A 21491-nucleotide genomic window follows, 5' to 3' on the forward strand; every position below is an offset into this window, starting at 1 on the left:
CTGACACCAAAGAAAGATGTTCTTCTCATTCTAGGGGACTGGAATGCTAAAGTAGGGAGCCAAGAGATAAAAGGAACAACAGGGAAGTTTGGCCTTGGAGTTCAGAACGAAGCAGGACAAAGGCTAATAGAGTTTTGTCAAGAGAAACAAACACTCTTTTCCAACAACACAAGAGGCGACTCTATACATGGAAATCACCAGATGGGCAATATCGAAATCAGATTGATTATATTCTCTGCAGCCAAAGATGGAGAAGCTCTATACAGTCAGCAAAAACAAGACCTGGAGCTGACTGTGGTTCTGATCATCAGCTTCTCATAGCAAAATTCAAGCTTAGACTGAAGAGAGTAGGAAAAACCACTGGGCCACTCAGGTATAATCTAAACCAAATCCCTTATGAATACACAGTGGAAGTAAAGAACAGATTTAAGGAACTAGATTTGGTGGACAGAGTGCCTGAAGAACTTTGGATAGAGGCTCGTAACATTGTCCAGGAGGCAGCAACGAAAACCATCCCAAAGAAAAGGAAATGCAAGAAAGCAAAGTGGCTGTCCAACGAGGCCTTAGAAATAGCAGAGAGGAGAAGGGAAGCAAAATGCAAGGGAGATAGGGAAAGTTACAGAAAATTGAATGCAGACTTCCAAAGAATAGCAAGGAGAGACAAGAGGGCCTTCTTAAATGAACAATGCAAAGAAATAGAGGAAGATAACGGAAAGGGAAAGACCAGAGATCTGTTCAGGAAAATTGGAGATATTAAAGGAACATTTTGCGCAAAGATGAACATGATAAAAGACAAAAATGGGAGGGACCTAACAGAAGCAGAAGACGTCAAGAAGAGGTGGCAAGAATACACAGAAGAATTATATCAGAAAGATTTGGATATCCCGGACAACCCAGACAATGTAGTTGCTGACCTTGAGCCAGACATCCTGGAGAGCGAAGTCAAGTGGGCCTTAGAAAGCCTGGCAAACAACAAGGCCAGTGGAGGTGATGGCATTCCAGTTGAACTATTTAAAATCTTGAAAGATGACACTGTTAAGGTGCTACATTCAATATGCCAGCAAGTTTGGAAAACTCAACAGTGGCCAGAGGATTGGAAAAGATCAGTCTACATCCCAATCCCAAAGAAAGGCAGTGTGAAAGAATGCTCCAACTACCGTACAACTGCACTCATTTCACACGCTAGCAAGGTTATGCTCAAAATCCTGCAAGGTAGGCTTCAGCAGTATGTGGACCGAGAACTCCCAGAAGTACAAGCTGGATTCCGAAGAGGCAGAGGAACTCGAGACCAAATTGCTAACTTGTGCTGGATTATGGAAAAAGCCAGAGAGTTCCAGAAAAATATCTACTTCTGCTTCATTGATTATGCGAAAGCCTTTGACTGTGTGGACCACAGCAAACTATGGCAAGTTCTTAAAGAAATGGGAGCGCCTGACCACTTTATCTGTCTCCTGAGAAACCTATATGTGGGACAGGAGGCAACAGTTAGAACTGGTCATGGAACAACTGAGTGGTTCAAAATTGGGAAAGGAGTACGGCAAGGCTGTATATTGTCCCCCAGCTTATTTAACTTATATGCAGAATACATCATGCGGAAGGCTGGACTGGAAGAAACCCAAGCCGGAATTAAGATTGCCGGAAGAAATATCAACAACCTCCGATATGCAGATGATACCACTCTGATGGCAGAAAGTGAGGAGGAATTAAAGAACCTTGTAATGAGGGTGAAAGAGGAGAGTGCAAAAAACGGTCTGAAACTCAACATCAAAAAAACTAAGATCATGGCCACTGGTCCCATCACCTCCTGGGAAATAGAAGGGGAAGATATGGAGGCAGTGTCAAATTTTATCTTCCTGGGCTCCATGATCACTGCAGATGGAGACAGCAGCCCTGAAATTAAAAGACGCCTTCTTCTTGGGAGGAAAGCGATGACAAATCTTGACAGCATCTTGAAAAGCAGAGACATCACCTTGCCAACAAAAGTCCGAATAGTCAAAGCTATGGTTTTTCCTGTCGTGATGTATGGAAGTGAGAGCTGGACCATAAAGAAAGCAGACCGCCGAAGAATTGATGCCTTTGAACTGTGGTGCTGGAGGAGGCTCTTGAGAATCCCCTGGACTGCAAGGAGAACAAACCTATCAGTTCTAAAGGAAATCAACCCTGAGTGCTCACTGGAAGGACAGATCCTGAAGCTGAGGCTCCAGTACTTTGGCCATCTCATGAGAAGAAAAGAGTCCTTGGAAAAAACCTTGATGTTAGGAAGGTGTGATGGCAAGAGGAGAAGGGGACGACCGAGGATGAGATGGCTGGACAGTGTCTGCGAAGCAACCAACATGAACCTGACACAACTCCGGGAGGCAGTAGAAGACAGGAGGGCCTGGCGTGCTCTGGTCCATGGGGTCACGAAGAGTCGGACACGACTTAACGACTAAACACACACACACAAGTTCCACACTCTTAACTCCTAACTCTGCCACACTCTCTAACTACCAGGGACTAATTTATCCTTTAGACTCCATCTCTGACTCTCACCAACTGAACTCCCCAGACTCCGACTCACCCCTCCCTTCTAGTTTATCTGGCTCCGCCTCCCAACAGCTCTCATTGGTGTATGCAAATAATCTCATACATGAGCCAAAGCAGGGTGGTCGCCACGGCATGATTCTATGAATGGTTCTGCAGCTTGTGATCTGCTTGCCACTCCTGGCAGGACAAGCCTCGCTGCAAGGTTGAAGAGTGGTGAGCGGATCGCACACTGCTGAGCCATTCATAGAATCACATTGTCTGCATCAGATCAGTGAGTTAACACCACCTGTGCGGGAATATTCGTTATCATATACAAATACCCTCATCTCTAATTGAAAGGCAAAGGGAGAAAGGCAGTTCATTCTTGTTGGGGATAACAATTGGATTCAGATGGTGCCTGTTGCACTGCAAATACATTTATTATAGCATGAGCTTTTCTAGACAACCAGCTGCTTCATCAAATGCAAAAAAAAAGTTATCTAGGATTTCAGCATATACACAGTAAACATGATCTGAAATACCATGTTAGAGAGATCAAACAGAAATGAGAAGCAAAGCATTGGCAGCCAAAATTAATTCTTCAACACCCGCCATTTACAATACAGCTTTTATAAAAATAATCTGTGCTCCCCTCCCACAGCTGGGCATACTATATACTTCTTTCAAATTGTTGACATTACTTCCCACACCTAATGGACTATAACCTATGAAAGCTTGTTTCATCATAAATTTGTTAATCACTCGTTATTTCTCAAATATGCATCGCCTACAAGACATATTTTTATTTTCACTTCAACGCCTTCAAGGTAGCTATTTTGAGGTGAAGTGTTCCCTCTGCTCAGACCACAGGCCGGCCCAGGTTTAAATTTAAAATCTTCACTCTCCTGTAACTTCAATTTTATCACATTCTTGTAGTTCCTCAACGGGTGACCAACTGTGAAAGCTGATCCTTACGCTCAACGGGACAATATTAAAGCCCAAACGCACGCGCTGCTCAGGGCGCACGCGCCACCTGAGATTATGAGCGTTGACGTTAGTGAAAAAGAGATAGACGAGGGGAACGGTCACGCTCAGGCGCGCCCTCTGATGGCGTCACTTCCGGTCGTCCTCACTCTGGTTCCGAGACAGAACGAGAGCTCAGCCATAGAGATGGCCTCGTTCAAGCAGTTCCGGTGTACTTCCGGAGGGCTCCGCCTCCTTTCTCTTTCTCTCCGGAGACGGGGGGGGGAGGGGGAAGACGACAGAGGAGGCAGTGGGCCTGCGGCGGGCTGAACTGCGCCGCTCTGCGCCGGGGCAACTGTTTCTCCTCGCCTTCTCGAATCACCCGTCTCCGAGTAAGTTGAAAGAGGCGCTTGGGCTTCGGGCTGCCGGAGCGGAGGAGGCGAGGCGTGTCGGGCTTCTCTCGAGGCAGTCGTAGATCCTCTTGGGGCTTCCTTTCCGCACAGGCGAGGCTCCAGTTCGGGTGGGCGTTTGAGGGAAGGGCGAAGGAAGAGGAACTCGGTTTTGAAGTATTAGGTATCCGGCTCGGGCTCCTGAGGTGGGGACGCGTGGCTCTCCACGAAGCCTTTGGATGAGCAGAGTTCTGGCGCAGAAGAGCGGCTCTAGTCGTGAAGGGATGGGCATCTTTACGGAGTTGTGTCGTTTGTGGTCTCCGGGGGAGTCGGGCTCCCATCGCCGCCCCTCCTGTCCCAGATCTTTTGTGTTAAAAAGTAACGACGGATCACAAGTGAAGTCTTGACGTTACTGCTTCTCTCCCCCCCCCCGACTTATTTACTCCATTTCAATTAGGATCTGTGTTACTTGCCAGAGAGAGTAGATGTTCCCTAAACATTTAAAGCAAAAGAACTTTGTGCAAGACTAGCCTGGATATGCACAAAGAAATTACTGTACAGGCTTTGTTGGTGGGATTTTTAATCATCTAGACTCCCCTAGAGTGAACTGTGTTAGGAAGACATTGTACTTATGAAATCAATTGATAGGTGTGACATTGTGAAAATCAGTTTGCCTCTTGCTGTTAACGGAAACCATTCCATCATTTTATTAATGATTGCAAACCATTCCGTCATTTTATTAATTTTCCCTTTTTAAAAAAAATTGTAGAGGGGGCAGTATTAGGTTCAGGCAGCCATGTGCCTTATGAATGTTTTTGGAAATAGTATTTAAGGGCTTTACAGCAGCAGTGAGGTAGAACTTGCCTCAAGCACACACAGGGATATGACAAATTGGAATTTCCGAAGGCAAGGTATCAGATATACATGTTTACATGCTAAAACTGGTTATATTGAATGATTACTGGGCTGGGTGTATCAGAAACCTGGTAAAATGGGTTGGGTAAAATGATCTATCAGAGAAAAGTACAGTATAAAATAAACTAAATCACCTGATTGATTGTGATGAGAGCTGCTGTTTCTATTGGTTAGTGTTGTGCTGCTGTGAAAAATCAAGGTTGCTTTAAAATTATCTGTTACTGCTTCACAGAAGAGTCTGCTGTACAAGCTTGTCTTACAGAACAAGAGCCAGCACAATATTATTGGGAGAGAAAAGCAACTACATTTTCTTTCTTCTGGAAGAAAATTGAACTAGTCTTTCCCTTCATTTCACATTGCTTTCCAGGAGAATAGCATCAAGATGTCACTTTTTAAAAAAATATGGTTGGGAAGGGCCAGTGTTTTTAATCAGCAGAGACTGGGCAGCACAAGGGGAAATCTCTGTCCTGTCATCTGGGACTTGGGACAAAGTAATACACATGTCAGCACTGCTTCAAGAAAAAAAGATGAATGAGGAAGGAGTGAATCTCAGGAAAGGGTTTCATTTCTTTTATATAGAGGCATGGCAGGCACTTTCTGCAAGAAAAACTTCTCCTTTTCTGTTTTCTCTTTCTCCTTATTGCACTTTTTGTAAGTAGCAGCACTGAGACACATCTGAAGCAGTCACAACATATGAGAGTAACTTCACTTGTACTTCGTCCCACAGAGGATGAGGAGGAGAGCAGAGGTGGCTTCCTCCCTCTTGTAAATCCCTTGATTATGGTCTCTGGCAAAATCCTAATGAGGAAGTAAAGGTGCTGCCTTCTTGAAGCAAAGAGAGGTTGTGCAGAACAAGGCGTGATTCTGTTAGTTTGTTTCATAGATTATGGTATCTTGCTGATCCTTTCTGCAAAATGACAGCTTGCAGGAAACAAACCACCTCGTCCCTCTTGACACAAAACCAGATTATTTAATAAATAAAGATGTAATAAGGGCAATCCTCTGTTAGGACGCCAGTATTGAGGTGTCTTAAAGTAAGTCCACAGTGGCTGCATTTGCTGTGCTGTTACCCCTGAACAGTTCCATGTTTTGAACTGTTCAGATTACGAAAAATAAAGACATGTAGAGGAGATGTAAACAATCTTCTTTTTACTACAGTTTTCATTAGCTCCAGCTATCTAATCGGTGAGATGATGGAGGTCATAGTGCAAATTATATGGAGAATGCCAGATTGCCTTGCTTTATAAAACGGTGCCTGCTGTGGAACAAATTGGCAGATATCACCCTTCCCCACATTTCTGGAAGTTATTCTCACCCAGTGACACTGAAAAGCAGTAGATTCAGGGAAGAGTGCTATTTCATATCAGTTTATGGAATTCACTGCCATTAGATGATGATGTTTGCTTGTTTAGATGACTCTGGTTAGACAAATTCATTATGCATAATGACTAAATGGAGGTTGTATTTTCAGAGGAACAAATAGAAAAGGTGATTGTTGTCTTTATTTCGTGCTGCAGGGTTTCTGTGAGTATTTGCCTGTGTTTGGTAGGAACCAGGAGGCTGCATGGAGTATGCTCTGGGGCAGATCAAGAGTGATTACTTTTATATTCTTTGCACTACAAGGAAAGATTTTGTTCATGTTAAACAGCTGCAAAACAATTGTGTACTGGGAAGAGTCTTCACATCAGTTGGAGATAGAATGCAAATAATATACAATAATTGTGGTCTAAAAATGGACCTTGGTTGTACATTTTTTTTACCAAATTCTCAAATCCCACTAGATTCTATAGAATAGAAGGCATGGGATTTCATAGGCAATATACATTCCAACTATTTGTTGCTATATGAGGTAGGTAGGTAAAGCAACCACCTTCCCTTCCTCAACTTCACAGTTATAATAGTCATGAGCTGGCAAGTCAATTCTGACTTGTGGCAACCTTTTTCAGGGTTTTCCAGATAGACAATACTCAGAAGTGGTTTGCCATTCCTTTCTTCTTGAGGATGCCCTTGGAATGTGCAGTTTGCCCTAGGCTACACAGGTTGGCTCTACTCGCAGGAGGCACAGTGAGAATTGAACTCGCAACCTCTGGCTCAGCAGCTGGATACCTAAACCAGTGAATTATTATAGCTGAAATAGTCATGTTGAAGCACTAGCATGTATGTGGATTTCTTGGACGGTGAAGAGGCCAGGGTCCCTCCAACCTATTCTGCAATGAATTTCTTTTTGAGACTTTGCCTTCCACCTCTGTCCAATTTCCCAAATTCATTAGATAGAGAGAAAGTTAGAACTTTCCCATCCCTGCCTTCTGAGGGAGGAGTCTTTGTGTCTGTAGCCTCTGCCCACTCAACCAATATTTGGTGCAGCCCTTGAAACAAAAAACATTGTGAATTCTTGCCTTAAAAGTTTAATTTTGAAAACAGAATTACTTCGCTTTATTCTACATGTATCTAATTCTTTCTTCAAATTATGCTACTCTTTCTTCAAATTGTGCTATTATAGCAGACAGTAAATAATATCATGTTAAAGTGGTGATATGTTTACTTTCAGAATTACTATTCTTAGTTTGTGTAATGGTGTTGTCAGTGGTGTTAGTGAATCATAAGTATTCCATGATGCAGTAGCATTAATGGCATCTGAATAGATTCTGAGTGGTTGAAATAGCCAAGTCTGCTTTGATCTTCTGAAAGTTTTTGGAAACATGGAATTTATGTTTATGTATCTGGATATTAGCAGGAAAAGGATATTCTGATAATGTATTGATTGCCAGAAATTTGACTGAAGTTAGTAGCTTTTAATTCAGATGTTAGCATTTTGAGTGGATTTATTTTAGTTGCCTAATTTTGTTGTTTTAAAATATTTCCTGTAGGTAGAAGAATACATGTTTACTTTCAGCACAGAAGAGCATGTTCCCAAATTCTTCCATCTTGGGTTGTCCACCCCATCCACTAGAACGCCAACAGTACAATTTCCTCATTAATCTTCCAGTAAACATTTCTCCTGCTCTTTTTCACCAGCAGTTCCAGAGAACAGCGTAAGTATGGTGGAGCTTGAAAAAGAAGCATGAAAAGCTTGTGCTTTCGAAATAAACCTCAGGGTTTTTAAAGCCTTATTTATTTTTTATTAAATTTATACCCCACCCATTTAGACCATGTATACTCTGGGCGGCTTACAATAAAAAATAGCATAGGAACAATAATTAAAACAATTTAAACAGCACTAATGATATCATTCAAGATGGCAAGGTAGAGATCAAGATAGAAAAGTAAAAAGTAAAAATCAAGTAGTGATATGAAGGAAGGCCTGCCTAAAGAGCCGGGTCTTAAGTTGTCTCTTGAAAGCATCCATGGAGGGAGCCAGGCACATCTCTTACAGGAGACTGTTCCAAAGTCAAGGGGCCACTGCCGAGAAGGCCCGGTTTCTTCTTTCTTTCCAGGCCTCCCTCGGTGTTAGGCCCCTCAGCCGTCTTTCCTGACTATAATGAGTCGAGTACAGTGGACCCTCGACTTACAGACTTTTCGAGTTACAGACTTCTCTGGCCACAAAATTTAGATTCGACTTGCAGCCAGAGAATCGACTTACAAACCAGAACAAAGCCAAAATGGAACAAAAATAGAATAAAAACTGCCAGTTATGGGATTAATCGGTTTTCAATGCATTGTAGGTCAATGGAGATTCGACCTACAGACTTTTCGACTTGCAGCCACTGTTCCAATACGGATTAATTCCGTAAGTAGAGGGTCCACTGTAGATCTAGGTGGGAGAAGACGTTTTGCTAGATATTGACGTCCTAAACAGTTTAGGGCTTTATACGCCATCATTAACACTTTGAAATCAATGTGGAAACGAACAGCCAGCCAGAGTGGGGGAAATAGGTTGATGTTTTCTCGTCCCACTAAGAAGTCTGGCCACCGCATTCTGCACCATTTGAAGCTTCCGCATCAGTTTCAAAGGTAGCCCCATGTAGAGCGCATTGCAGTGGTCTAATCTCAAGATTACAAGCACATGGACCAAAGTGATGAGCGCCCCCCATCAAGATAGGGATGCAGCTGGGCAATCTGCCACAGATGGAAATAGGCGGAACAGACCAGTGACGCCACCTGGGTTTCCATGGTGAGCGCCGGATTCAGATGAACCCCCCAAGCTGCGAACCTCACTCTTCGCGGTGAGAGTCACTCCCCCAAAAGAGAGGGAGTTTCCCAAACCAGCAATGGAGGGGCTGCCCACCCCTCAGGACCTCCATCTTATCCGGGTTCAGCCTCAGCCCATTCTCCTGCATCCATTGCAGTACAGCCTCCATACAGCACTGAAGGGACAGAACAGCATCCACTGAGGTTAGTAAAAAGGAGATGTAGAGCTGAGTGTCATCAGCATACTGATGGCACGAAGCCCCACACTCCCTGATGACTCCACCCAGTGGCCTCATATAGATATTAAACAGCATTGGGGAGATAATCGAACCCTGTGGAACCCCACAATTGAGACTCCACGGGGCTAAAACACTCTCCCCAAGCTGTACTCTCTGGGGACGGTTGTCCAAGAAGGATCAGAGCCAAGCAAGTGCCAGCCCACCGATTCCCAACTCAGAGATCCTCCCCAGGAGAATACCGTGGTCAATGGTATCGAAGGCAGCTGAGGTATCAAGGAGGACCAACAAAGACAGCCTCCCTCAGCAGGTCATCCAACAGTGCGACCAATGCTGTTTCTGTGTCATGGCATTATTACAGAAGCCATCTCAAATTACTGTAATAACATTTCCACATCCAAATTGGGCTTTTAGCCCAGTTTGCAGGGTGGATAAAAATCAAGGATTTTTTTTTAAAAAAATCAAATTAATTTAAATTACAATTTAAATCTTTTTAAAAAATCAAAATTTTAAAAACCTGCTTTTTTAATTCAAACTGTGACTTAAACTAATTTGATTTAAATCAGACCCACCTTACTCAGTTGAGACATTAAAAATCCATTTGAGCTATGTGATTCATCTGTATAAAACAGGTGAAAAAACACCTGTTACAAGGACAGGTAATTCTTCATAGAGCTGCCATATTTTGAAGGTGATTTGATGGCATGAAGGACAGATCCTGAAGCTGAGGCTCCAATACTTTGGCCATCTCACGAGAAGAGAAGACTCCGTGGAAAAGACCCTGATATTGGGAAAGTGTGAGGGCAAGAGGAGAAGGGGACAACAGAGGACAATATGGTTGGACAGTATCACCGAAGCTACCAACATGAATTTGACCCAACTCCGGGAGGCAGGGGAAGACAGGAGGGCCTGGCGTGCTCTGGTCCTTGGGGTCACAAAGAGTTGGACACGACTAAATGACTAAACAAGAAAAACAACAGCATGTGCGTGTGGTATCATTAGAGGCAAGCATGAGCTTCCCCCATCTGCCTGGCTAATCGCCTCTCACTAGTTGGAGTGCACTTCGCTCCTTTTGTATGGCTGTTTAGCTAGTCCCTGACGGAGCACGGCGTTGCCTGTCCCACCTCCTTATCTGAGTGGATGATCAGCCAAGGAGGAGGCAGGAGACTGGCTAAACAAAAGGAGTGAAGTGTGCACTGACTGCGGAGATGGGGGAAGGTAATGCATGGCATCTGTGGTGCTGTCCATATGAACTGGCTGAACTTCCAAACTGAGGTTCGTGCCCATCAATCCAGCCCCTCATATAAGCAACTGTGTAATTGTTTGCATTTTTAGAAGACCTCAGTCTTGTGTAAGTGATACCACATTTTCATTTTCCTAGAGGTTTGGTGAGTGGAAATCTTCCAAGCATCCCAACTGTTTCACCACCACCCTTTGCCTATAGAAATGGCAGCCCAGTGCATGCATCAGCTACACCTACATCATTCAGAGGCAGAAAGTAAGTACATTATATATATGTTTAAGGACAATTTTATAATTAGGGACAAGTTATAGCCATATTGTGTTGGAATAATATATTCAGGGCTTGAAAAATTTCAGAATGTCTCACCAGTCAGCATGACCAGACTATAGCCTTGCAATTTATTGGGATTGGGAATCACTGATTTATACCCTCAGACTTGGATTGCTTTATTACCTCCGTGCCCGTGAGGTCATGAAGCTTGTATTTTGAATGGCTTTCTTTTGAATGGCTCTAGCAAAAATAAAACTGAAATCAAAAGCGTCCAGCCTCTTAAGGAGTCACGGGTTCCCTCCCACCCCAGAATGTGTCCTTGTTCAATTGAAACTGGGAGCAGGGAATCTCCATATTCTCCAGCATGGGGCTGCTTTACATTCTCCTGCAGAGCTATCTCTATGTGCCGCTTGAACTCTGTTCTTGCGAGAATAGGGCATTTTTCCTTTTGAAATGGGAGGGAGGGGAGGACTGCAGGACTAGAGAGAGACAGACAGTCAGAGGGGAAGGAGGCAGGCAGGGAGGGAGCTGTGACTCATCCAGCAGCATTTTTCACCTGCTTCGTCCTGTGCTGCAGAACCTTTCTGAAATGGCTGATCACATTGTCGTTCATCATGTCCAAAACTCTGCCTGTCACAGTTCTGTTTGGGTGATGCCTCTCAAAGAAGTCCTGGCACTTGTTCCATTTCTTGCAGATGGCTCTTATCTCTTCACTGCTAACCTGCGCTTCCTCTTCCTCAGTGGAAAGCACAAGAGCCTTCTGCTGCTCAGTTTGCAATTCTGCAAGTTCTTCTGTGGTCAACTCCTCTTCGTGGTCTTCAACCAGTTCCTCTACATCCTCCTCATTGATATCCAGACTCATGTCTTCATCCATGGATACAATGTCCCTCACCACCTGTGCATCAGTCACCTCAGTGCCATTGTCTGTGGCACATTTTGGCCACAGTTTCCTCCAGGCTGAGTTCAAGGTCTGAGTTGTGACATCTTGCCAGGCCTTGTCAATGAGTCTGATGCAGTGGAGGACATTGAAATGTGACTTCCAGAATCAGGGTCAAGGACGTCTCCTTAGTGAAACACCTGGTGAAGAGAGCCTTTGTGTAGAGCTTCTTGAAATTACTGGTCACTTGCTGGTCCATGGGCTGCAGAAGAGGTGTTGTGTTGGGGGGGGAGGAACCTGACCCTGATGAAGTCATACTCATCAAGATCATCCACCAAGGATGGCAGGGTGTGCCGGGGCATTGTCCATCAGCAGAAGGCACCTTTCAGAAAGCTGGTTGTCAGAAAGATATTTTTTGTCAGTGGGTGCAAACACTTCATAGAACCAGTCCAGAAACAGCTGTCTTGTCATCCAAGCTCTTGTGTTGGCCCTCCACACGACAGGCAGTGTGGCCTTGTTAACTTTCTCTCAGTGTAATGGGCGAGGAGTCTGGGAGTGGTACACCAGCAGAGGCTTGATCTTCAGATCACCGGTGGCATTGGCACACAGCAGAAGGGTCAATCTGTACTTCATGGGTTTGTGGCCCAGCATTTTCTGTTCCTCCTGAGTGATGAAGGTTCTGCTGGGCATCTTCTTCCAGAACAGCCCTGTCTCATCACAGTTGAAGACTTGCTGGGGGAGGTAGTCTTCTTAATGAATGTGGCAAAGTCCAACTTGAAGGCTTCTGCAGCAGCGTCAGAACTTGCAGCCTCCCCATGTCTTATCACGCTGTAGATGCCACTTCTCTTTTGGAACTTTTGAAACCACCCCCTGCTGGCTTGAATTCTTCTTGCGGTGCACTTCTGGAGGGGTTTCTTTCCATCAAATCACTGTGCAGCTTCTTGGCTTTCTCACAAATCATGGCTTCACTGATGCTTCCCCTTTCAGCTGTTTCTCATTCATCCACACCAGTAAAAGTTTTTCCACCTCTTCAATCACGGGTGACCTGTTCTTTGTTAGGATTGTGACTTCTTTTGCCACATCAGTTTCTTTCAAGACATCTTCTTCAATATGGTGGAGATGATTGACTTTGGCATCTTGTATTCAGAGGCCACTTGAGTCACACGCATGCCACGCTCATGCTTTTTGATGATGCCCTTTTTCACTTCAATGGAGATGACTTTCTTGATTATATAAATAAGGCCAAAGGATTTATTAAAATAAACTCCTTGAATAGATTGCTACCAACGCCATACTTAAATGATTTGGAATGCCTTTTTATTTATTTATTTATTTATTTATTTATTTATTTATTTATTTATTCATTCATTCATTCATTCATTCATTCATTCATTCATTCATTCATTCATTCATTCATTCATTTATTTATTTATTTATTTATTTATTTATTTATTTATTTATTTATTTATTTATTTATTTATTTATTTATTTATTTATTTATTTATTTATTTATTTATTTATTTATACCCCGCCTATCTAGTCATTTCGACCACTCTAGGCGTATGGACTTTTTGCCATGTGTGATGTTACTGGGAAGATACATATTTAAAGTCCTAAACTTTACAAAAGTATTCACACAGAGTCTTTTCATAATTTACCCAAACTCACACCCAGTTTGAAGACAAGCATTTTCTGTTTGCTGTGGTGAAAGCTATATAGTGGTGCCTCGACTTAACGACCATAATCCCTTCTAGAAGATTGTAATTGTGTATATATTAATGGCAGTAGGGATACATTTATCCCTAGAAACACCTTGTGGTATATGTGCCTTTCTTTCTTGATTCAAGGGATCAAATGTCTACACATCTGTTCATAGGTTGTTTTAACTTGCCACAAAGTGAATTTATCCTCCAGAATTCTCTCTTTGAAGTTTCACTAATTATCAGTATAAACTACTGATTGCCTCTTTTCTGGGAATCTTTCTTTAGCCTTGTGCATGGTGCCCTTTCACTTTGTTTCTAGCAGACTCTATATCTTCTAGTGCCATTTAAAGGCCTACCTTCCATTATGATCCGTCTCTGGACTGCAGCTTGGAGATCTCTTGACCACATGCAGTTAGCTGCAGCTAAGACTGAAATATTGTAGTACGATTTGCTGCATGTCCATTGGGAACCCTTGCCAGTATTTTTCTAATCACAAGTATGTGAGTCATTGTAATGTTACATCAGAAAGTCTCTGGTTTATTTTGTAGTTCTAAAAAGAGTTATAAAAATCATGCCAAACATGTAAAGGTTGTGGTAAGCAAGAGCTTGGAACACAGGTTGATGTAAATGCATACATCTATAAATGCTGCCAAATGAAATAGAGGTTCTGTTTTGCCCAGATGAAACACTTTACTGTCTGTACAGTCTAAACCTGCACAGACAGATTCTACATTTTGAATGGATCTTGTGGTAAGTTTTTCTATCTCTTCCCTCTTTCTTCCCAGCACTGGGAACCCATTTTATACAGTTTCTCACTGCAGCACTGTGATCTCTTGAACAAGGAGTATTTCAGAAAGAGAACTGCATATGCTTTGCATGAGAATGGTTTGGTCAAATGTTAGTTTTGGATAACTTGTATTTCAATTTCATCTAGCATTGTCTTTCAGTGGGATACAAATTAAGCAGTTATATACAGTAGTCTTTTCCTATCCCTGTTGAAAGCTTCATTTGTTCAGCATCAAGGTTGGGTGGGCATTCCTCTTGAAAAGGGTAACATACTATCTTGATTGAATAGTTATGTGATTAACTGATAGTATTTGTAGTTGTAGTCAGTGTTTTTATTGCATACTTTAAGCAGCAAAGGCGGAGTAACTGATCTCCTCCTCATGTTCCTAGGAGGCTGAAAGAACAGAACATTCCTTATGAAGTGAAGCGCCAGCGATTTCATTCACCTCATCATGAATCATCTTCAGCTAACCAAGCAGTGCCTTTACCAGATGATCAGAGGCATTCATGCCCTGGATCAATTCCTTCGCCATTATTTCAAGCAAATTACATCTCTGATTTAATGCAATATGTGCCACCCTTGCGAGAAGCTTCTTTTCCTGACCCTGTAGAAAGTGCAGTCCCTCTGGCCAAAGATAAGGTAAGACTGGCACAAGACTTTATTTTGGTTTTGCTCTGCTTTATCTAGTTATTGTGCAAACTAGTGAATTCCAAGCATAACGTTGGGACTGTGGCTGAGTTGTGTTTTGAACTGTTGGAGTAAAGATGTCATCCACATCCACTGTGCTGACTTTCAGAAAGAGGAGGCCTTCCGTAGTAATGATACCCAATTATATTGCTAACTGTCTACCTGAGGGCAGTGCTGTCATTCTGAGGGGTGGAAGAAGAGTAATATTCTTTAAAAATATAGTGCTAGAACCGAATGTAGTTGGTGAAATCTCTGAAGTAACTTCACTGCCAGCAAAGCGCCGTCATGCTGTCAGGTCTTGACTGATTGCAGTGGGAATAGCAAAATGCTGAGGGGTGACAGTAACTATGCACAAGCTTTCATTTTTGTTTGGATGCCATGGCCCAGAATTCTCAGACATCTGGGAACTCCCAGACAGACACCTAAATTGTTCCTGCCAGGAGAAAGCCTGTGGCCCAGGATAGGCTGAGGTCAGGCCTAATTTTCTGTTGGAAAAAGAAGCTGCTGGGGCAGTTTCATACCGGCTGAAAATTGCAGTGGACCAGGATTGGCAGTGGTAATTTGGAGGCATTAAAGAGTTCTCTTCCCTGTTAGATGGCTCCTAAAGACTTCCCCAGGATGAAAGGAATCTGTAGGAATTCCTGGAACCTTTGGAAGGTGGATTTAATAAGTTTTCACTTCACTTGAAATGGCCATGGCAAAATGGTGCCATGAAAACTGTGTGCTGAAGCTTTGCCAACAGGATTCTAGCCATTATATTTCATAGAGGAAAGTGTGCTAAGTCACAAGTGGGGTAAGGGCAGGGGTCTACGTTCCATCTGTACAGATGGAAGCTTGGAACTGATGCTGAGCTTGGAACAAGCTATTTACAAATATTTGTGTGTAATTATTTTACTAGTATTGGAAGTTACAACTAAGTTACATTATTAAGGTAATTTAACAAGGGATAACAATGTTCTTTTTATAATACAATTGTAAGTCTTAAAGTTATTTTTATGGTCAGCGGGTGTGAATCAGATGTTAGAGAAGGAATATCTCATGGTTCAAATGCTGTCTTATATTGTGCCTCATGCTGATGGGATTCCGCAGAAGGCAGCTTTCCTAAAAGGGTTGCGTAAATGCGGAAATTCAACAGTTTTGATACTTGTATAGAGAAGATTGTGTTGAAATTGTGTATTAAACGTAGTAGTGTGTTTTATGTATTTAAAGCTAAGTCAACAAATACTGGAGTTATTTCAAGCATGTCAGCAACAAATCAGTGACTTGAACAAAAAAGAGCTCTGCCGAACACAACTCCAAAGGGACATTCAGCAGATATTTCCAAGTACGTTGCAGTTTTTAACTAGTGAAATACTGAACACTTTTAGTAAGAGACTTCTTAAAAAAATGGGCTTAATCTGTTCTGTGGTTCATGCCTTGCAGATAGTAGACTAGTTTTGGTTGGATCCTCACTAAATGGATTTGGTACTCGCAGTAGTGACGGTGATTTGTGCCTGGTGGTCAAACAGGAGCCAGTAAGTACAGAGAGGGAAACCCCATGCTCAATATGATATATAAAGTGTGATGTAGTGTATAGAGTGATGGACTAGGACTCTGACGAGCAGGGTTCAAATCCCTGCTCAATCATGGAAACTCACTGGGAGAGTAGAACTGGTAAAAACATTCCTTAAAAAGCTCTCACCTTGAAAACTGTATTTGGGCTGCTATAAATCATTTACAACTCGACAACACAGAACACACATAGTTTTCAGTTTCTGTGTTTCTTCCGAGATACCTTAAATAAGCTTACATAGGTTGCTTGAATAAATTTTAGATTTTGAATGCATTTTAGAATATAATTGTGGTCCCTTCCTGTAATCTTGGCAATGTTTTGCTGGGAAGAGAGAGCAGATATTCTATTTAAAAGGAATGTGTCATGAATTTCTAAAGTTACTTTCACAAGAGATACTTAGATCTGGGTCTTTTTTGTGTTTTCTATCCATGCATGATCATGTGTCCTGCATGATGAATACAATTACTTAATCGTCTGTTCTGCATAGTGATCAGTCAGGTACATAAAACCAATACACATGCAGTCCATATACTCTCTTTTGTGTGGGATGGAAGTATACCTGTTTTTGAAGAAGACAAGAATGTGACACTGTGGAGATCTGTACAACTCATAACATCAAGTAGACATGGTCTAGAGGGGCGGGGTAAAAATCCAATAAATAAATAAATAAATAAATAAATAAATAAATAAAATCAATAATGTTTTTAGACAAGGAAAGACACATCTGCACCCTATGGTCCTCTTTAACAACAGCAGGGCAGTCAGTGATGAATGTGCATCTTTTAAAATGTTGTCTTTTCATAAGAATGGAGAAGTCACTTCCACTGGATAATTCAAGTAAAGTAAAGTTATCACATTTCTGGCCACTACCATTTGAATTAAAATTGTGGTTTCCTGTATTGCATTCATATCACTTGCAAAAGCTGGTAACAAAGGAATGTGGTAGCAATACTAATTATGGAAATATAGCTCATAGATAAGGTGTTTCCATTTGTATTCTAGAAGCTGCAGTGTAACTGCTGAGGTTTCAGTTTCATTCTGTTACTTTGGCTGGTACAGTGGGGTCTTGACTTAAGAACGGCCCAAGTTATGAACATTTTGACTTACGAACCGCTCTCATAGGAAAATATTGACTTGACTTATGTACTTAGATTTGAGTTACGAACTGAAAAAAACTGAAAAAAACACATGGGAGGCAGGGAAAGTGCAAAATTTGAACTTTCAGTTAACTGTTGGCCAGTGAAAAGGGTGCCTGTCTGCTTCCTCACTCCTCCCAGCGTTTAGAGAGTGGATTGGGAGACAGTCTTCAGACTGCCTGGTACTGTACTGCCTGGACTGTCTTTTCCCTGCCTTCCCTGAACCTTTCTTGACCTAAGAAAAAAAGAAACAAAATATCCCCCTCTAGTGGTTGAAGGCGGAATAGCAGCTTCCCATTAGTTTCTATGGACGGAAAAGAGCAGATACGGATCAAATGGTTCTCAATGCATTCCTATGGGAAATGCAGATTTGAGCTGAGAACTTTTTGACTTGAGAACCGCCTTCCAATACGGATTAAGTTCTCAAGTCAAGACCCCACTGTATACCCTCTGAAATTGTGGGGCATAGTAACAGCATCATGAACATGAATGACAGAAGTACACTGACACCATTTAAATAAGTTTCTTTGGTTTTTTTTTCAAAATTGGCATGCAGAAGCATATTTATTGTATAGTATGAAATATCTGGGTTATTGTAAATAGAGATGTAAAGAAAGTTTCAGTTCTGTTCATTCATCCTCTCACTCTCCATATCCCCCACCCCCATATCATTACCATTCCATGGCAGGAAGAGAGGGAACAAACTGATGTGACTTGTTCCCTTTGTCATTTCCCTGTTTCTTCAGTCTCACACATGTTAGCAGCTGAATGTCTATAGTGTGAAGCTTTTTCTATGCAAGCAGTATCACAGTGTACTCTTGAACAGTGGTCCCCAGCCTTGGGGTAACCCAGGTGCTCTTGGACTAGAACTCCCAGAAGCCTTCACCACTAGCTGTCCTGGCTGGGGTTAGTGGAATTGCAGTCCAAGAATAACTGGTTAAACCAAGATTAGGAACCACTGCTCTAGAACAATAAAGCACTCGGAGTTTTGATTTGCATGGGAACCTTATTAAATACAAAAAGATTCCTTTTGCAAAGATTCAGTCCCTATTGTATGGTGAGGAACAGTGACAGGACAAGGTACAGCCAGTGGTGTTTTCTAGACCCTTTTGCTAGCATAGATTGGGAAACTTTGGTGGATTTGAGGGCTGCAGCAGTGAAAAGAATTGAGAACAGAAGTGTCTGGAGTCCACTTCCAATTTGAAAATACTACATTTTTGTTGAATGTTATTGCTCATCAACTTACTTAAATGGTGAGTCATAGCTCCTGGAGGCTTCTAGGGATAGCAGTAAACCATTTTTTCCTAGAGGAGAGAATCTGGTGAAGATATCCAGAATTTTACCTCTAACTCCTCTGCCAGGATTGGAATCACTAGCATTGATTTTTAAATAATTCCCCCATTCTGTGGCTCCTGAAGGCTTCCCAGGTTGAAACAGGTCCTTAGGGAGTAGGTGGATAGGAATTTTTATATTAAAGATTCACATCTGCAGTTGATGGTATCATCAGCATTGACAACCGTGGGGTTTCACAAGAGGATTCAGTCTATGTATTTATTTTATTAAATGTTTGGAATGGAAATAAGAAATTAATGTGCATTATATTCAAATCAAAATGTTAACAGCTGTAATTTATTTCAGATGAATCAGAAGACTGAAGCAAGATACATACTCAGCTTACTCCAGAGACATTTTTGTAGGAAACTTTGTAAGTTTTAGACTTCTTTTATAAGCAGAGCAGTTTGGTACAGTCTTTTTATAGGGTTCATTAACAGATTAAAAATATTATTGTAAATACAATAATTTAACATAATTAAGAAGAATTTTTGTCTATGTCTCTATGTGTAGACAATCACATGGAGCTCTGTGTAAGTTTAAACTGTGCTTGGTCTCTGTTGATTGTATGCTTTTTAATGTCTTAGAGGGCTTTTACTGAATACTTTCCTGTGAACATATCTTTGTAAATCCTCTTGGGTGTATTTGCAAGGAGGTAGAATATAATCCCATCCATCGCACCAAGTAAACAGCAAGTAAACAATGGGTCATTGTCGTGGAAATGAGCTTTCTTGTACATTAATATGCAAGATGTTTGCAGATAAAATCCAGGTCTTCTGTCTTAGGCTATCAATGCAGAGCTGTTATGCTAGAATATTGGCTGTTAGTGAAAAGATTCTTCAATGTTTGTACCCCAGTGCATTACAATGCTTTTCTGCTTCCTTGCTCTGAAGTCTTGTGCAGTGGTGCCTCGCTTGACGATGTTAATTTGTTCCAGCAAAATCGCTGTAGAGTGAAAACGTCAAACGAAACGAAAAAAACCCATTGAAACGTATTGAAAACCTTTTAATGCGTTCCAACGGGCTGAATACCTGCTCGTCCAGCGAAGATCCTCCAAAGGGCGGCCATTTTCCGATGCCTGTTAAGCGAAAATTAAGTCCTAAAAAGAGCGGGGGGCATTTTCTTCAGCCAGCGGCCATTTTGAAACCCGATGATCAGCTGTCTGCTGATCGACATAAAGCGAAAAATCGGTTCCCGAAGCATGGAACCGGTCATCGTAAAGCGTTTTTTTCCCATTGAAACATTTTGCAATCGCAGAAGTGATCGCAAAAACCTAATCATCAAGCGGATTTGTCGTAGAGTGGGGTAATCGTCCAGCGGGGCACGACTGTATACAATTTTCCTTTTCCTTTAAAGTATGACTTAGCCACAGATTTGGAACTATCAAAAGGAGCCATTTTAAAGATAAAACAAACTGTGGTGGTTTGTTTAATATGCCATCTTTCTCTTAAAACTGGGCCCTAAGGTGACTTATACTTCCTAAAGCATTAGAATTAAAACAGTGTATTAAAACAGAATTAAACTCATTTTATTAGTACAAGACAATTGAAATTAAAATTTTAAAATCACTCGATTAAAATATTAATACTATGTTACTTAAAAAAGATAAAGGACTACCACATCGGCCAAAATACAGTGGTTTCATGTTATTAATTGATGAAGGCCTGCCTAAGTAAAATGGTCTTTGTCTGTCAGTGGAAAGGCTGTGGGGTTGGCAAAGAATTCCATAGCTTGGGAGTGGCTGCAGGCTTGAATCCCCACCAAATGGGTATGTGAAGGTTGTGGCATCATGAAATATTTATTAAATATTGCATGCACAATATTTGGTAAAAAGAGTTATCCTAGAAAAAGGAAGAGTAGAGTGCTACATGCTATCTTGTAGTAATCTGTATATTATAATACCGCCTTGACTAATTTATGTACCACTGATGCTTATACCTTGCCTGTCTGTATTAATACTACTAGGGATATATAGTTCTGAAAGCAGCTCCACTCAGCTGCTTTTAAAACCCTATGGGCCTTCATATTAATCAATTGCTTTGGAATAATACATCTAGCATTAGACAGCCCTTAGGTGAAGGCTATGATAAGGGATGTCTTGAAAAATGTGAAAGTTATAAGCTAATATGTTTTGCATAAGTGAGTGGTATCTATAATCTACACAGCAGGCTTAACCGTATCTATGAGTACAGAGTAAGTGACTCAAGCATTCAGGTTGCATTAATGTGGGAAATTAATGGGATCTGATTATGGACAAAAGAAAATTTTATCCATGAACTGAATGGAAATTAGTTTTTTAAAAAAATGTACTCATGTTTGGTGCAGTATGACTTAACATTTGCTATATCATAAAGGCAAGGCTATCATTGTCCTCCTTAAATCTGACCAGTGTGAGTATGTGTAAGAAATGTCTTATGTCTTTTTACATGTTTCCTACTACAGATTAGTAAGATGTCAGTGTATTTTCTCTTTTCTCACTTTCAGCAAACTACATTGAGAGACCTCAGCTGATCCGAGCAAAAGTGCCAATAGTGAAGTTCAGGGATAAAGTCAGGCAAGTATTTACTACTGAGGTTCAAGAGAAGGAATTAAAAGTGTGTAATATGAAAATCTGCTAAGAGTCCTTTCACTCTTGTGAGGGCATGTATCATCCTACTATGGTTGCTGTTGAACTTTCTTCTATTCAGTACTTCTGTAATAGATTAGATTGGGTATCCTTCAGTCTCGAGAGACTATAGTAATGTGCTCTGTATGGAGGACTTGGAACA

At 41.6% G+C, this 21491-nt stretch overlaps 1 protein-coding gene across 2 annotated transcripts in view; it reads left to right on the forward strand.

Moving 5' to 3' along the window:
- Positions 1–3724: 3724 nt before the first annotated feature.
- TENT2 (terminal nucleotidyltransferase 2) overlaps positions 3725–21491 on the forward strand; it is a 48018-nt gene continuing 30251 nt past the window's right edge. Inside the window, exons 1-8 of one of the 2 annotated variants that reach the window (XM_020783713.3) lie at positions 3725–3860; positions 7640–7804; positions 10518–10634; positions 14406–14655; positions 15913–16027; positions 16126–16217; positions 19030–19096; positions 21208–21277. In XM_020783713.3, coding sequence (XP_020639372.3) covers positions 7677–7804; positions 10518–10634; positions 14406–14655; positions 15913–16027; positions 16126–16217; positions 19030–19096; positions 21208–21277 — 839 coding nt within the window. In that variant the 5' untranslated portion in view covers positions 3725–3860; positions 7640–7676. Of the gene's footprint in view, positions 3861–7639; positions 7805–10517; positions 10635–14405; positions 14656–15912; positions 16028–16125; positions 16218–19029; positions 19097–21207; positions 21278–21491 lie in introns of those variants that run through there. The other variant, XM_078384529.1, reaches the window with a different exon arrangement.

The sequence above is a fragment of the Pogona vitticeps genome, chromosome 2 (genome assembly GCF_051106095.1).
Source record: "Pogona vitticeps strain Pit_001003342236 chromosome 2, PviZW2.1, whole genome shotgun sequence".
Classification (NCBI taxonomy): Eukaryota; Metazoa; Chordata; class Lepidosauria; order Squamata; family Agamidae; genus Pogona; species Pogona vitticeps.